Below are 18,004 nucleotides of genomic sequence, written 5' to 3'. Positions count from 1 at the left end.
ATCAAATACCCAAATTCAACCAAATGTGCAAGAAAACTATTGCTACCGTTTCCATCTTCATTTTTAGCTGAATGTGGATTTAGTGCTGTAAATGATTTACTGGTAAAAAAAAGAAATTGGCTGGATATAACACAATGTGGAGACTTGAGACTAAAGCTAACCAAATTGGAACCTAATATAAAAATCTCTGTGCAGCAAGCATCAAGCGCAAGGATCACACTAAATTAAAATAATAAATTAATATAGAAAAATCTGTATTAAAATTATTTGGAATTTAAATTTCTGTTTTTCATTATATGTTTTGAAATTTTACTTACTGTGTTTTGTTAACAATTTCATAGTGATTTCTTCCTAGAACCTATCATTTATGTTTATTAACTGAACAAATCAATTTTTTAATGTTAAAAATTATGTATGTTACATAGAGGGGGACATAAAAATTTTAGAAAGGTTAAGGTGGGGCATGGCACAAAAAAGGTTGGGAAACACTGATCTAATATATGGTCTTCTTCTCATCCTGCTGCCTTCTATTTTTCTCGGCATTATTGTCTTTTCCAAAGAACCCTGCATTCTCATGATGTGCCCAAAGTAGGACGGCTTCAGTTTTGTCATTTTTGCTGCCAGTGATGTTTCAGGCTTCATTCGCTCTAGGACCCACCTGTTTGTCTTTCTGGCAGTCCAGGGTATCCGTAGAGCTCTCCCCCAACATCTTATTTCAATGAATCAATTTTTTCTATCAGCCTTCTTCACATCCAACTTTCACATCCATACACAGTAAGTTACTTTATCTGCTTTTCCCAATCATTTTCCTGTGCCCTTCAAGGCCCTGCTCAAATATTGCATCTCCTCTTCATAGTGAACACACATGCTCAACCCCCAACCCCCCAACCCCCTTTTGGCTCTCCTTTACCTTCCTTCCACAGCCAGGCTTTTGGGCAAAGTTGTCTACATTTCCATTGACTCAGCTGGTCATGATCAGTCTTTTGCACCTGCCACTCCACTGGCACTTCTACTGCTAAATCCAATGAAAACCTTTTTGTCTTTAACACGCCTGCCCTCTCTTTAGTTACTGGCGGCTCTGCTGACCACTGCTGGCCCTGGCAACACTCTGTGCCCTACCACTCCCTGTGGGTCTGTTTCATACCTCTGGTCTTCCATTCACCCCATGCGGCCCATGAATGCCAAAGTCCCAAAGGTCTCTTATCTAGACTCTCTCAGGAGCTCCAAATTCAACCTGGCTGTCCTACAAGTACCACTAACTTAACATGGCAAAAGTGAAGTCATCATCTTACTCCAATTTACTGAATTACTGATCTTGATAAAACAGCAAAACTATCCACTCTGTTCTCTGAGCCACAAATCTCAGACTCAGCTTAGGTGGCTCCATCGACCTCTCATTCCCTGTATCATTATTTTACTGTTTGATTCTGGTATCTCTGCCAAGAGTACTGCAGTAGTCTGCAACTAGTCCCCCTGCCTCCACTCTTCTTTTAAATAACAGCCTTACTAAAATATAAGTATATATATCGTAAAATTCATCCATTTAAAGTACACAGTTCAATGACTTTTAGTTCATTAACAAGGTTGTATAACCATCAATAGTGTCTAATTTTAGAGTATTTAAATCACCCCCAAAAGAAACCCAAACCCCACAGCCAGGAGCACTTACTCTCCACTCCCTCCTCCCCCAGCCTCTGGCAACCACTAACTGACTTCAGTCTCTATGGAGCTGCCTGTTCTGTAAACTTCATAGAAGTGAAACCATTCAATATGTGGCCTCTGGTGACCTCAACTCTTACTCCTCCTCCACTTCATTCTACCCTTCATAGTTATTGGATTAAATTTTATAAAATACATCCCATGTCATGTCATCCTCTTGTTTAAAATCCTTTAATGGCTCCTGGTAAATTTCAGGATAGAGTTTATCCTCTTTTGTGCTCATAAAGGACCTTTCCAACCTGGCTCCTGCTTATTCCCGCCCCACCTCCCCAGCCAATCAATCTACTATTCTTTCTTCCATTCAAACATTCAGTTTTCCAGACAAAATATACTCCACCACATCTACACCTCTTTGGTTTCCTCTGCTTGGAACACCATTTTCTATTTTCTTTATCCACCTACTACTCACCTCTCAATACTCTGCCAGCCCAGGAGGCCCCGCACTAGAGATTCGGATGCTTGGAGCCTATGTTGCTATGGCACCAATCTAACATGCCCATTATTCCACTGTGCTGTAACACTGTTATCTGTGTCCCCATGAGACCATTAGCTACTAATTGAGGGCACACACCATGTTCCATCTGTAGCATTTAACACCGTGTCTGGCATGGAAAAGTCACTTAAATACTTGTTGGATGAGGTTCTTATAATTTTAGAATTAGCATTTGTTTTGGGTGTACTGTACAATACCCAGAAGGCAATTTGCAATAAAGAAGCTCAAAAGACAAACATACACACCCCTGAATTTCACAAGATATTGCAAAAGGCGCCTGATTACAAGAACTATGCCAAGAATACTCTTCTTAGCGAATTAAAGGGCAAAAAAGTATTTTGGTTTGGTGCAGTTCCATGACAAAACAAAGAAGATTGTTGTCTGATCACCAATTTTTCATGTTGAAAACCCAAAACTTATAACTTATTTTGCCCTTGAAAACCTGCTTGTAGAAGTAAGGTTCTAGAATATAGACCTCATTTTTACAGAAAAATTTAAGCAAATAAATACAAACAATGAGTCATGGATTCCAGGTGATGGAATAATTTTGCTGGGGGAAAGGACTAAAGAAAGTACCTGTAGATAAACCTTCTTCACACCAGGCACATAGTCTGCGATCCGGCCAAAAAGCAGCCGTCCAACTCCCGAAGTGATGCCAATGCACGTGAGAACCACCTCTTCGTTGCTTTTATCTTGAAACCTCTCATTCACATATTTCACCTGAAGACCAAAGTGAAGGAAGCCACACTCAATGTGATGGGAAAACTTGGCAAGCTTTGAGTCACTGTACCCTGGGTAAGTTCTTAACCTCTAGCGCCTCAGTTTCCTTATTGGTAAATGGAGATAGCAATAGTACTTCAAAAGAGAGCTGTGATGATTAAATGTCTGTATAAAAAAACTTAGAAAAGTACCTGAAACAAAGTTAATAATGATATTAATTTTAGACTAATTATTTTGAAGGGACTTTTCCTTTAATTTACAGTCTACTTAGAACAGTGACTGTAAACCAGGGGTCCCCAAACTTTTTACACAGGGGGCCAGTTCACTGTTTCTCAGACCGTTGGAGGGCCGGACTATAAAAAAAACTATGAACAAATTCCTATGCACACTGCACATACCTTATTTTAAAGTAAAAAAACAAAACGGGAACAAATACAATATTTAAAATAAAGAACAAGTAAATTTAAATCAACAAACTGACCAATATTTCAATGGGAACTATGCTCCTCTCACTGACCACCAATGAAAGAGGTACTCTTCCAGAAGTGCTTCGGGGGCCGGATAAATGGCCTCAGGGGGCCGCATGTGGCCCACGGGCCGTAGTTTGGAGACCCCTGCTGTAAACCAACAGCCTGACAATGTTTCAGGAGGCCGTGTGACCAGGCAGGTGTTATGTCAGATGACACAACATGCAGCTCAGCACTCATGTTGAATGTAAGCTTTGCTCCCACAGCCCTAAGTTTCAGTTCGCCACACCTTTCTCAGCACTTCCTTTTTTTTTGTATTTTTCTGAAGTTGGAAACAAGGAGGCAGTCAGACAGACTCCCGCATGCTCCCGACCGGTATCCACCCGGCATGCCCACCAGGGGGCGATGCTCTGCCCATCTGGGGCGTCCCTCTGTTGCTAGAATGCTAGAGCCATTCTAGCACCTGAGGTAGAGGCCACAGAGTCATCCTCAGCGCCTGGGCAAACTTTGCTCCAATGGAGTCTTGGCTGTGGGAGGGAAGAGAGAGACAGAGAGGAAGGAGAGAGGGAGGGGTGGAGGAGCAGATGGATGCTTCTGCTGTGTGCCCTGGCCGGGAATCAAACCTGGGACTCCTGCACGCCAGGCCGACGCTCTACCACTGAGCCAACCGGCCAGGGCACTTCCATTTTCTTTTTTTTTTTCTGAAGCTGGAAACGGGGAGAGACAGTCAGATAGACTCCTGCATGCGCTTGACCGGGATCCACCCCGCACGCCCACCAGGGGCGACGCTCTGCCCACCAGGGGGCGATGCTCTGCCTCTCTGGGGCGTCGCTCTGCCGCAACCAGAGCCACTCTAGCGCCTGGGGCAGAGGCCAAGGAGCCATCCCCAGCGCCCGGGCCATCCTTGCTCCAATGGAGCCTTGGCTGCGGGAGGGGAAGAGAGAGACAGAGAGGAAGGAGAGGGGGAGGAGTGGAGAAGCAAATGGGCACTTCTCCTATGTGCCCTGACCGGGAATCGAACCCAGGTCCCCCGCATGCCAGGCCGACGCTCTACCGCTGAGCCAACAGGCCAGGGCGCACTTCCATTTTCTTAGTGATCCATCGATCTTGCTCACGACAAGAAGAAAAGGCATGTCTGCACTCCTACTGAGATGTTAAGACAAATACAAACAGCTGTTTCACTCAGACTCACTGTCCCCCTCCACCCTCCACCAAACACTGGCCTGAATTCTGGAAGCCTGAAAAGCAGATTTCCCAGCAAGTTAAAAGGTCCCAGTGGTTCCCAAGTGGTACTAGTAGCCTTTATGGATGATCTCCTTAAAGGACTTCCATTTAGCATTTTTGAGCCCCCGTGGTTATGCCAACACCATCACATTTGTCTTTTCTCTTTCAAAACTGGGCACTGTTCTTCTGTTTTCATACTGGTCCAAAATCGTCCTCCTAACTATGGCTTTAATTTCATCAATTCCTTTTTTTTTTTGTATTTTTCCAAAGTTGGAAACGAGGAGGCAGTCAGACAGACTCCTGCATGCGCCCGACTGGGATCCACCCAGCATGCCCACCAGGGGGCGATGCTCTGCCCATCTGGGGCGTTGCTCTGTCGCAACCAGAGCCATTTTTGCACCTGAGGCAGAGGCCACAGAGCCATCCTCAGCGCCCGGGCAAACTTTGTTCCAATGGAGCCTCGCCTGCGGGAGGGGAAGAGAGAGACAGAGAGGAAGGAGAGGGGGAGGGGTGGAAAAGCAGATGGGTGCTTCTCCTGTGTACCCTGGCCGGGAATCGAACCTGGGACTCCTGCACGACAGGCCGACGCTCTACCACTGAGCCAAACGGCCAGGGCCATCAATGCCTTATTTATCAGTTGTCCACTGCCTACATTAAAAGTTTGACATTAAAAGCTCCTTAGTTTGACATTAAAAGCTCTCCTTAATCTGTCACCAATCTATCTTTGTATCTTTAATACCTACTGATCCTGCCAGCCTGTGATGGCACAGTGGATAGAGAATTGACCTGAAACGCTGAGGTTGCTGGTTCAAAACCCTGGGTTTACCCGGTCAAGGCACATATAACAAGTAATTAATGAACTAAAGTGAGGCAACTATAAGTGGATACATTTTGTTCTCTCTCCCCTCCCCCTCTCCTCTCTCTGCAAAATCAATAAATACAACCTTTAAAAAAAAAAAAAAGCAAAACTACTTATCCTTGACTCAGAAGTAGAATACTCAAATGTCTACAGGACTCAGACAAAGAGCATAAAAGAGTAAAACAAACTGCTGGAGAGGGGCTCAAACAGTTCAGTTGATTATTACCACACAGAACCCCCAGGGTTGCCAATCTACCACCTCCCAGTCCCCTTTTATTTTAAAAAGAACTCAGAAATCTGGATTTTTGTGCAGACATGTTGGCACCTAACTTAAATTTAGAACACTACCCGGTCCAACCCCACCCATGCAAGCCAAACAAAACATGTCTGCCAACTGCATTGGGCCAGCTTGGATCTCAGCCCTAATCCCATCTAGCCCAGCTGGATGCGTATATTCAGTGTCTGAAACATTTTCACTTCTCTACATTTCTGCTGCCTCTTCTATCTTCTTTAACTTTCTAAATTCTATCCAGTCAAGACTCTGTTTAAATCCCTTTTTCTATAAAGCTGCCCGTGATTACCTCAGCCTCACAGCCCCTCCTGTTACTGCCTAGTTTTAACTGGCACCTTAAGTATGAGCTCCTACCCAGTCTTGACAGCTTCTAACTCTACACATACTCTTGCGTAAACTCTTCCACGTCAAACCTGATAACCATCCTAGATTACTCCTTCCTCTCTTCAAATCCAAATCCTCTCTTCACCACCAAAATCTGATGATTTTACCTCCTAAATCTCTGTCAGACACACTTGCTGTGGTCCACGTCCCCCAGTGTTTAGTTCAGGTTTTTATCACTCCTCACCTGGATGACCACGACAGCCTTCTAACAATGCTTCTTGCTTGGGCCCCCACTCCTAATCTCTAACCTATATTCTCTAAAACCTCCAGATTCAATATTAAAGTTCAATATTAAAAATAACACTTCTCTGCCTTTTATGGCTCCCATTGCCTTCAGGGTAAAGCTGAAACCCTTGGTTTGACAGATGAAACTTTCCTGCTTTGCAACTGCAGCCTCACGTTCCACTGCCTCTTTGTATTCACCATGTTAACACTGTTGTCCAACACAGCCTAGGTTAGTGAGCACTTAAAATGTGGCTTGTCGGTCCTGGCCGGTTGGCTGAGTGGTAGAGCGTTGGCCTGGCGTGCAGAAGTTCCAGGTTCGATTCCCGGCCAGGGCACACAGGAGAGGCGCCCATTTGCTTCTCCACCTCTCCCCCTCTCCTTCCTCCCTGTCTCTCTCTTCCCCTCCCACAGCCGGGGCTCCACTGGAGGAAGGTTGGCCCAGGCGCTGACGATGGCTCCGTGGCCTCTGCCTTAGGCGCTAGAATGGCTCTGGTTGCAACAGAGCGACGCCCCAGATGGGCAAAGCATCACCCCCTGGTGGGCATGCCGGGTGGAATCCAGTCGGGAGCATGAGGGAGTCTGTCTGACTGCCTCCTCGTTTCCAGCTTTGGAAAAATACAAAAAAAAATTTTTTTTTTGACAGAGAGTCAGAGAGAGGGATAGATAAGGACAGACAGACAGGAATGGAGAGAGATGAGAGCATCAATTTTTACATTGTGGCACTTTAGTTGTTCATTGATTGCTTTCTCATATGTGCCTTGACCGCGGGGCTACAGCAGACCGAGTAACCCCTTGCTCAAGCCAGCAACCTTGGGTCCAAGCTGGTGAGCTTTACTCAAACCAGATGAGCCTGCGCTCAAGCTGGTGACCTCGGGGTCTTGAACCTGGGTCCTCCACATCCAGTCCTATGCTCTATCCACTGTACCACTGCCTGGTCAGGTGCAAACATAGAAAATTTAATGAGAAAAAGGCATGTAAAATATCTCAATAATAATTTTAAAATAGTGATTCCATGTTGAAATAGTATTTTGGCTATATTGGTTAAATAAAATATAGTATAAAACTAATTTTATTTTATTTTTTTTACTTTTTAAAATATAAATACTAAAAAGTTTTAAATTCCATATGTGGCTTGAATTATATTTCTATTGAACATTGTTGGTCTAAACATCCACCTGTGCCTGCAAAGTTAAGACAGTTGTCAATAAAGGATGACAGACTGGCTTATTCCTCCAGATCCTTATCACTTCCCATTTTGAGATTAGACAAAGTAGAAAGAGATGACTCCATCTCAACTCTGAAGAAAATGAATAATCTCATCTAAAGCAGGTGGAATAGCCTGACCAGGTGGTAGCGCAGTGGATAGAGCATTGGACTGGGACGCAAAGGACGCATGTTTGAAATCCCAAAGTCACTGGCTTGAGTGTGGTCTTATCCAGCTTGACTGTAGGCTCACCAGTTTGAGCCCAAGGTCGCTGGCTTAAGCAAGGGGTCACTCACTCTGCTGTAGCCACCCCATCAAGGCACATATGAGAAAGCAATCAGTGAACAACTAAGGTGCTGCAATGAAGAATTGATACTTTTTATCTTCCTCCCTTCCTGCCTGTCCCTATCGTCCCTCTCTCTGTCTTAGCGTAGGTGGAATATAATTAAGTGTATTCATTGGCTTTCTTTGGAATTTGAATCGACTCTACTATATAATCTACTTCAGGAAGCATCCAATGGATCTATTATAACTTTTGTTTTGTTTATTTATTTATTTTTTTACAAAGTCAGAGAGAGGGATAGACAGGAACAGACAGACAGGAACAAAGAGATGAGAAGCATCATTCATTAGTTTCTCATTGCGCATTGCGACACCTTAGTTGTTCATTGATTGCTTTCTCATATGTGCCTTGACCGCGGACCTTCAGCAGACTAAGTAACCCCTTGCTGGAGCCAGCGGCCTTGAGTCCAAGCTGGTGAGTTTTGCTCAAACCAGATGAGCCCGCGCTCAAGCTGGCGACCTCGAGGTCTCGAACCTGGGTCCTTCCGCATCCCAGTCCGACGCTCTATCCACTGCGCCACCACCTGGTCAGGCTATTATAACTTTTTAAGAGACATTCTTTACTATTCAAAAAAAAAAACAAAACCCTGAATTTTCCAGTCATTTTTCATGAAACCAATAGTACCTGCCTATCAAATTGCTATTATTTTTTATTAATTGTTTATTTTCCCCCCTACTCTATAATCTTTAAAAGGGATAATAGGTGAAATGTTTTGAGTCTTTTGAAAAAAGGTAAGTTTTATAAATACAAATTATGCTTGAGGGGACACTTAGTTCTTCAGCTATAATGGGCATTCTTTCATTGAATTTTGTTATTGTTTAAATAAAGCAAGAACTTCAGTTTCTAATACCCTGTCCCCACCCTCAGCCAAAAATCTACAAACTAAAACTAAAAGTTTCTTTGGTCACTGAATAAGGGAATCTGGTAGATGGAGAACAGAATCTGAGGATGCTGGCCCTCTGGGTCCCAGAGGTCCTTCCTCACTGAGGTAGCAGTACTTAGGGGATCTGGTGTGTTCAACTTACAGCCTGGGCTTCCCATGATTGCTGTCAAGTATTTTACAAATCCCTGACCATCTCTTATCCCCTGAAGACTGGCATATACTTAAATTTAGCAGAAAGCATGAATATTAGGCTAAACTGATACTGCTAATGAAGAGTTGCATAGATAGGGATATGAATATGTTGAACCAATGTTTCCACATTTAACCTAACTTGTTTAAACCAATACAATGCTTATACTAGAGGACACTCTCTACAACGGAGAAAACATCATTTGGTACAGCAACTGTTTTAAGTCAATTTTATCTGAATGTGGAAGTGCCTTCAAGGCACGAATTAACCTTTTATTTATGTTCTTAAACATCTGTTCAGTGCAGGGTTGCATACCTCTCAGGGATTACTGGAGCCTTGCTTACTGACAGCTTGAATACTATCTGCTCACTCAAGCAACAAACAACTTTCCCTAACCACAGAAGCCATTTTTGGATTGTGTGAAACTATTTTTATTGTTTTGTTATCCAAAGATAAATAAGAAATCATAACTCAAAATGTCTGCTCATTCTACAGCCATGGTGAAAGAGGGAAAAATAAACAGATCAAAGACCTAAATATAAGAGCCAAAACAATAAATTACAAAGAAGAAAAGATAGGTACTAAACTTATGCAGCTGAGTCTTAGAGAAGATTTTATGAATTTGATCCCAAAGGTAAGGGAAGTAAAGGCAAAAATAACTTAATGGTATGATATCAAACTACAAAGCTTCTGCACAGCAAAAGACACTAACAACAAAACAAAAAGGCAACCAACCAAATAAGAGAAGATATTCTCAAACAACAGCTCCAACAAGGAGTTAATATACAAAATACATAAAGTCATACAACTTGGCCTGACCGGGCGGTGGAGCAGTGGATAGAGAGTCCGACTGGGATGCGGAAGGACCCAGGTTGAAGACCCTGAGGTCGCCAGCTTGAGCGCGGGCTCATCTGGTTTGATCAAAAGCTCACCAGCTTGGACCCAAGGTTGCTGGCTCGAGCAAGGGGTTACTCAGTCTGCTGAAGGCCCGCGGTCAAGGCACATATGAGAAAGCAATCAATGAACAACTAAGGTGTTGCAATGCGCAATGAAAAACTAATGATTGATGCTTCTCATCTCTCCGTTCCTGTCTGTCTGTCCCTGTCTATCCCTCACTCTGACTCTCTCTCTGTCTCTGTAAAAAAATTAAAAAAAAAAAAAAAAAGGTGGGAAAGGCTTAGTCTGAAAACTAAGCCTTAGCCTGACCAGGCGGTGGCGCAGTGGATAGAGTGTCGGACTGGGATGCGGAAGACCCAGGTTCGAGACTCCGAGGTTGCCAGCTTGAGCGCGGGCTCATCTGGTTTGAGCAAAAGCTCACCAGTGTGGACCCAAGGTCGCTGGCTTGAGCAAGGGGTTACTTGGTTCGCTGTAGCCCTATGGTCAAGGCCTATTATGAGAAAGCAATCAATGAACAACTAAGGTGTCACAACAAAAAACTAATGATTGATGCTCTCATCTCTCTCCGTTCCTATCTATCTGTCCCTATCTATCCCTCTGTCTCTGTGAAAAACAAACAAACAAACAAACAAAAAAACTAAGCCTTAGGCTATAAGGACCCTGCCTGCTTACAGACTGTCCCCCACACCCAATGCAAACTATAAGCGAGCAAACATATACATCATATTTGCAAACTTATTTGATCCACAAAAGGGTACCAAATATTTGGTGACAGAAGATAATCTGACTTTGGGAAGTAGGCACACAATACAATATACAGCTCATGTACCACAGATATGTATACTTGAAACCTATATAATCATATTAATAAATGGTACCCCAATAAATTTAATTTAAAAACTAAATTAAAAAAAAAAAAAGGAAAACAATCACAAAACAGTTCAGTTTCCCTTCTTCCTAACCATCCCCACTTTAAGTAAATGATGAGACAACCTCTCTTTATGAATGACATGTTTTGACCAGCCAGCTGATGGGAGAATGGTCCTCTCCCCTCACTGGAGCCTAGAGGCAGATCCCTTTATGAGCAGCAGCCTAAGGAAGCTAAAGCCATTATCTTACTAAACTGGCCTCAGCTCTGACCTCCCTGCTCCTCCCCTTCTTCCCTACAAGGGAGCCACAGTGCCAAACATTTGGAGACATCAGTTAATGTTCTTTCACTGAGAATCCAGGCTGAGTCCTCTGGCTCTCAAAGTCAACAATGAAGGAAGTCACCTGACATGTGGTGGCGCAGGGGATGAGGCGTCGATCTGGAATGCTGAGGTCACCAGTTCGAGAGCCCATTCTTGTCCGGTCAAGGCACATATGAGAAGCAACTGCAAGCTGATGCTTCCCGTTCTTCCTTCCCCCCTGCCTTTCTTTCTCTCTCTCTCAAACCAATAAATAAAATATTAAAAAAAAAAAAGACAATGAAGGAAGTTAAACTGGTGGCCATAGTATAAAATCAACTCCAATAAAGCTGATATAAGTACACCGGAAACTCAAGCTTCTCTTCAACAAATAGTTTCACAATAGAAGAATACTGTTGGGCAGATAAAATATATTATTTTCACTTTATTAAAGATGGCACTGCCCACGTGGAAGCCTGTTGCCCAGGTGATGGTATTGGTTGCCCTTCTTGCTTGGGATGGGCCCGATTATATTAATGTGTGTTGGGGGCGGGCTGTGGGCAGGCAGGATCCTTGTAGTCTGGGGCTTGGTTTTGGGACTAAGCCTTTCCCATCCTTTTTGATGTGGGGTAGTACACTCTCATGAGGAATCCCATTATGCCTCAGATAAGTGACTTTGTGTCAGAGACTTCCCTATTTGTATATTGGATTAAAGGTTTTGAATCTACACTATAAAGTGGGGCAGACCAGGAGCTTGCTCTCTCTCCGTTCCTGAGATTGGCATTAGAGAAGAGAGCAGAGAAAGGCCACATGGAAGAGAGGAGAGTCAGCCAAGATGGAGGAGTGCTGAAGAAGCCACTTTGTGCAAAGTTTGTGCAGAGAGGATATGGGGAACAGAGGTGAATAAGGCTAGTGAGCTAGAAACCTTTGATTCTAGGAAACTTGGATAAGTCAGTAGCTTTGTGAGCACTGAATGAGTGGGTTTTGAAGCCCAGTGTATGTTTTTACTTGCCTGCCGGGTGCAAGCTAGGATTAAAGCAAATGGCCCACCAGTTCTTGGCTCCGTTGTTTCATTGCCATCTGTCCGAATTTAACACGAACCTGCATAGGCAAGGCAGCTGTGATGGTGGCCTTGGCTACTGGCTTTACAAATGCCTAATACAATAGAAGGGAAACCCCAAGTCACTTTATTTACAGAATCCCTTGAAACCCAGTGGTGGTACACAGCTGCAAATCAAGGTCACTGGTAAAAATGTCCAGTAATTCCCTAGAGTATTATTCTCTCAGATTGTGCTATTTGGTCATGCTATGATAGTCATTAGCCTCAGTTGTCCTTCCCCCACACACATTTTTAATGGGATGAGTGGATTTCCCTTAATGTCTTGTATGTAATATTTATGTAATTTATTTTATTTTATTTTATTTATTATTATTATTTTTTGTATTTTTCCGAAGTTGGAAATGAGGAGGCAGTCAGATAGACTCCCACATGCGCCCGACCGGGATCCACCCGGCATGCCCACCAGGGGGCGATGCTCTGCCCATCTTGGGGCGTCGCTCTGCCGCAACCAGAGCCATTCTAGCACCTGAGGCAGAGGCCACAGAGCCATTCCCAGCGCCGGGGCAAACTTTGCTCCAATGGAGCCTTGGCTGCGGGAGGGGAAGAAAGAGACAGAGAGGAAGGAGAGGGGGAGGGTAGAGAAGCAGATGGGCGCTTGTCCTGTGTGCCCTGGCCAGGAATCAAACTCAGGACTCCTGCACCCCAGGCCAACGCTCTACCACTGAACCAACTGGCCAGGGCCTATTATTATTTTTTTGTATTTTTCTAAAGTTGGAAACGGGGAGGCAGTCAGACAGACTCCCGCATGTGCCCGACCAGGATCCACCTGGCACGCCCACCAGGGGGCGATGCTCTGCCCATCTGAGGTGTTGCTCTGTTGCAACCAGAGCCATTCTAGTCCTGAGGCAGAGGCCACAGAGCCATCCTCAGTGCCCAGGCCAACTTTGCTCCAATGGAGCCTTGGCTGCGGGAGGGGAAGAGAGAGAGAGAGAGAGGAAGGAGAGGGGGAGGGGTGGAGAAGCAGATGGGCGCTTCTCCTGTGTGCACTGGCCGGGAATAGAACCCGGGACTCCTGCACGCCAGGCCGGTGCTATACCACTGAGCTAACCGGCCAGGGTGTAATTTATTTTTAAAAAGATTTTATTCATTTTAGAGAGAGGATAGAAAGAGAGAAAGGTGGGGGAAGGAGCCAGAAATATCAACTCATAGTAGTTACTTCTCATAGGTGCCTTGACTAGGCAAGCCCAGGGCTTCAAACTGGTGACCTCAGCATTCCAGGCTGATGCTTTATCCACGGTGCCACCACAGGTTAGACTGTTTATGTAATTTATTACATTAGAAATATGATCAAAAACTTTAGTGCATATACGTTAAACCATAGGCATACTTTGATGTACTGCAGGTTCAGTTCCAGATTACCACAGTAAAGCAAGCATCCCAATAAAGCAAGCAAGTAGAAATCTTCTTTGCTGGTGGAGAGTGCTGCCTTCAGTTGGTAAAAAAACAAGAACAAAAACAAAAAAACCCACAGCAACTACGAAGCACAATAAAGCGAGGTATGTCTGCATATATCTTTAGGTAATAGTAGTTACAGAAGAAGGGGAACTATGGGACACTTAAAACAAAGACAGCTTTATTTCTTAGTTTTTTTTTTATTTATTTATTCATTTTAGAGAGGGGAGGGAGAGAGAGAGAGAGAGAGAGAGAGAGAGAGAGAGAGAGAGAAAGAGGAGAGACAGAGAGAGAGAAGGGGGGGAGGAGCTGGAAGCATCAACTCCCATATGTGCCTTGACCAGGCAAGCCCAGGGTTTCGAACCGGCGACCTCAGCATTTCCAGGTCGACGCTTTATCCACTGCACCACCACAGGTCAGGCAAGACAGCTTTATTTCTGATGGTGGACTTGGAAGCAACAGCTGACTGACTCAAGTACCAATTGTTCACAAAGGCAGTACTTTAGGGAGGCTAGGAAAACAGGGCCAGAGGCACAAAAGAACACTGTAGGCTATGGAACTAATAGAACTATAACTACCTTTGCAGAACTGAAGGAGAAAAGTCAACAATACTGTATTTACCACCCACTGTTGTTGCAGTTACTATGCCCTTTGGAAGATAAACAGATTTCAGATATGCAGTCATCATTTGCCCTTATCTGTGATGATTTTGATTCCCTGATCCTCTGTCCTTCTTCTTCAGATAATTAACAAATTCAAAAGAGGATTAGGCAACAGGTAGGTAGGTGCACTTACCTAGTCTCTATAGCAGGGGTCCCCAAACTTTTTACTCAGGGGGCCAGTCCACTGACCCTCAGACCGCTGGAGGGCTGGACTATAAAAAAAAACTATGAACAAATCCCTATGCACACTGTACATATCTTATTTTAAAGTAAAAAAACAAAACGGGGACAAATACAATATTTAAAATAAAGAACAAATAAATTTAAATAAACAAACTGACTAGTATTTCAATGGGAACTATGGGCCTGCTTTTAGCTAATGAGATGGTCAATGTCCGGTTCCATACTTGTCACTGCTAGCCGTAACAAGTGATATGACGCGCTTCCGGAGCTGCGACGCATGCGTCCTGCGTCACCGGAAGTAGTACTGTACGTGAGTGATGCCGCGCTTTGTGGCCTCTCACTGACCACCAATGAAAGAGGTACCCCTTCAGGAAGTGTGGTAGGGGCCGGATAAATGGCCTCAGGGGCCGTAGTTTGGGGACCCCTGCTCTATAGAGTCTAGGACAGGGGTCAGGAACCTATGGCTCGCGAGCCAGATGCGGCTCTTTTGATGGCTGCATCTGGCTCACAGACAAATCTTTAATAAAAAATAACAACAATAATAATAATAATGGCCTGACCAGGTGATAGAGCGTCAGACTGGGATGCGGAAGACCCAGGTTCGAGACCCCGAGGTCGCCAGCTTAAGCACGGGCTCATCTGGTTTGAGCAAAGCTCACCAGCTTGGACCCAAGGTCGCTGGCTCTAGCACCAAGGCACATATGAGAAAGCAATCAGTGAACAACTAAGGTGTTGCAACGAAAAACTGATGATTGATGCTTCTCATCTCTCTCCATTCCTGTCTATCTGTCCCTATCTATCCCTCTCTCTGACTCTCTCTCTGTTCCAATAATAATAATAATGTTAAAAATATAAAACATTTTCAAGTATTACAATCCATTCATTTCCTACCGCTTATGTTCATGGTTCGGGTGGCTGGAGCCAATCACAGCTGTCCTCTGGGACAACACCAAAGTTTCATTGGATAATGCATAACGTACACGGGTCATTGTATGGCTCTCATGGAATTGCATTTTAAAATATGTGGCGTTCATGGCTCTCTCAGCCAAAGAGGTTCCCGACCCCTGGTCTAGGAGAATAAATTCTTTTGGCTGGAGCAGGTTACCTCTATCTTTTATGTTTACATGATACATCCAAAAACAGGGCAATAAATGCTACACAATATTTTCAGTGTTTTTGGAATGCAGAATGATCTCTACAGTCTCCTCCTTTCCAGCAGATGTATACTGGGTTCAGAGCACTTTTACTCTCTTGCTCTTCACTCCAGAGATAAGCAGCTTCAGCTTGTTGCCTTTCGTTTGCTTGTAGTTTAATTTCTAAGATTATATCCATTCAACATTTAAAATCTTATTCCATAACTCTTAATGGGTAGGAGCTTCCTGCTCCTACCTCCTCCCTTTCTCTCTCTCTCTCCTTTCTAAAATCAATGTATAAAATCCTTTTACAAATCACCTTTGTAATTGTTACTTTTCAAAAAAACAGTTTTCCTTAGGTTAAAACAAAATAATCCATCCTTATTATAGCATTACAGTGGTACCTTGACACATAAGCACTTGAAATCACAAGCAATTTGAGAAACAAGCAGTCACTTGCAGGATATTTTGCTTTAAGTCACGAGCAGATATATGAATCACTAAAGACTTTGGCTTAAATATACTTTTTTAAAGGTAAGCTCAAGGAAAAGAACCTGGCCCCTTTAAAAATTAGATGTGCATATGAAAGGGATTAGAGAGCCTGCTAGATTGGTTAATGGGTAATCTCAGAATTTGTTGCAAATCAAAACTCAACACTACCCTTTGACTTCAAAGTAAAATGAACAAATCTGATCAGAATGAGGTCTGGTTTTTTTTTTCTTTTATAAACAACTTGTGTTTTCTCTATCTCTGGTTACTAAATAAAGGGAGTAAATTAAAACAAGTGGGCCATTCCCTTAGGAGGTTTGACTCAAGCGCTGTACACCCGCAAGTGCAGTAAGGTGGTGGTCTTGAAGGTAGAAAACAACTAACTACAGATTTGGGTACATAAAATTAAGCCCTTTACATCATATAATATTGAAATATGACTTTATGGCTATTAAGATATATATTGATTAGGTCAGCCTTAAAATGTCATTTTAGCTAATTAAATTTGATCAATTGTGCTTTGAGAATAAACAATTCTGGGGAGGGGGAGGTGGAGAAGGGTAGAGGGGGTAGAGATGGTGATGGAGGGAGACTTGACTTGGGGTGGTGAACAAACAATGAAATATACAGATGAGGTATTGTAGAATTGTATACCTGAAACCTGTATAATTTTATTAATCCATGTCACCCCAATAAATTCAATAAAAAAATTTAACATGATAAACAGCTCTAAGATATGCTTGAAGTGAAAACACAAAATTTCTTAGCCTGCCAACATTTTTAAGGACTACCACCTTTAGGTACCCCAATGTCTATTATTAATAAGATATTTCCGTTGTGACTAGACCCATAGTACAGGTACCTACTGCTTCCTCAGCAGATGACAAAATGGAGAACAGACCTTTGGCCTAAGAGGACGCTAGAAGACACAGGTAGTTGGTTCTGTTTGTTTTAACACACAGTCTTTCCATCTCATTAAGACTGGTTTCCATGGTGTCGATAATCCACATGGCACCAATTAAGACATGTAAAAGCTAAGACAGAGAAAAAAGAGGAAATAGATTCCAGAGTGAAGATTAGAAAAAGAAGAGTTTTGAAGAAAGAAAGATGACTGATAATTGGTCTAAGTTTGAAAACATTTTCTTTAAAAATTTTTTTTTAATTTTTATTCATTTTAGAGATAGAAGAAGGGAGAGAGAGAGAGAGACAGGAACATCAATCTGTTCCTGTATGTGCCATGACCAGGGATTGAACTGGCAACCTCTGTGCTTCCAGATGATGCTCTACCAACTGAATTATCTGGCCAGGGAGAAAACATTTTCTAACTCTAAAATTTTTTGAAACCTTTGTTATTGTTGCGTAGAGTACTGCAGTGGATGGAGCGTTGAGCTGGAATACTCACTGGTTTGAAATCCCAGGCTTGCCCAGTCAAGGTACATATGAGAAGCAACTACTATGAGTTGATGCTTCCTGCTCCTACCCCCTCCCTTTCTTTCTCTCTCTCCTTTCTAAAATCAATGAATTAAATCTTTTTAAAAATCACCTTTGTAATTGTTACTTTTCAAAAAAATAATTTTCCTTAGGTTAAAACAAAATAATCCATCCTTATTATAGCATTACAGTGGTACCTTGACACACGAGCACTTGAAATCATGAGCAATTTGAGAGACAAGCAGTCACTCACAGGATATTTTGCTTTACGTCACAAGCAGATATATCAATCATGAGCTTCTGCCACCCTCCACTAGATAGCCTGCCGAACATTCTGAAAGGGAGGAAGAAACTTCCATGGAAAGGTTTTTGTTGAAACGGCCTTTAAGTGAAAGTGAGGAAAGTGTGGCAAAAAAGACAAAAGTAAGTGAAGAAAAATGATGATTGCTGGGCAAATGAGTTTGTAAAATTTCTATTTTCTAAGTTTGCTCACTTTTATTTGTTAAAAATGGTGCTGGGCAGCTGCCT

General features: G+C 43.1%; 1 protein-coding gene and 1 non-coding gene across 2 annotated transcripts in view; both read right to left on the bottom strand.

Moving 5' to 3' along the window:
- SLC16A10 (solute carrier family 16 member 10) overlaps window positions 1-18,004 on the bottom strand; it is a 157,667-nt gene that overhangs the window by 27,771 nt on the left and 111,892 nt on the right. Inside the window, exon 4 of the mRNA XM_066247767.1 lies at window positions 2,789-2,932. Coding sequence (XP_066103864.1) covers window positions 2,789-2,932 — 144 coding nt within the window. The remainder of the gene's footprint in view (window positions 1-2,788; window positions 2,933-18,004) is intronic.
- Window positions 5,164-5,239, bottom strand: TRNAD-GUC (transfer RNA aspartic acid (anticodon GUC)). Its single transcript has one exon. It is a non-coding gene; the product is annotated as a tRNA-Asp (tRNA).

This window comes from Saccopteryx bilineata, chromosome 12, assembly GCF_036850765.1.
Source record: "Saccopteryx bilineata isolate mSacBil1 chromosome 12, mSacBil1_pri_phased_curated, whole genome shotgun sequence".
In the NCBI taxonomy this organism is placed as follows: Eukaryota; Metazoa; Chordata; class Mammalia; order Chiroptera; family Emballonuridae; genus Saccopteryx; species Saccopteryx bilineata.
This window is presented reverse-complemented; position numbering and strand designations above follow the sequence as displayed.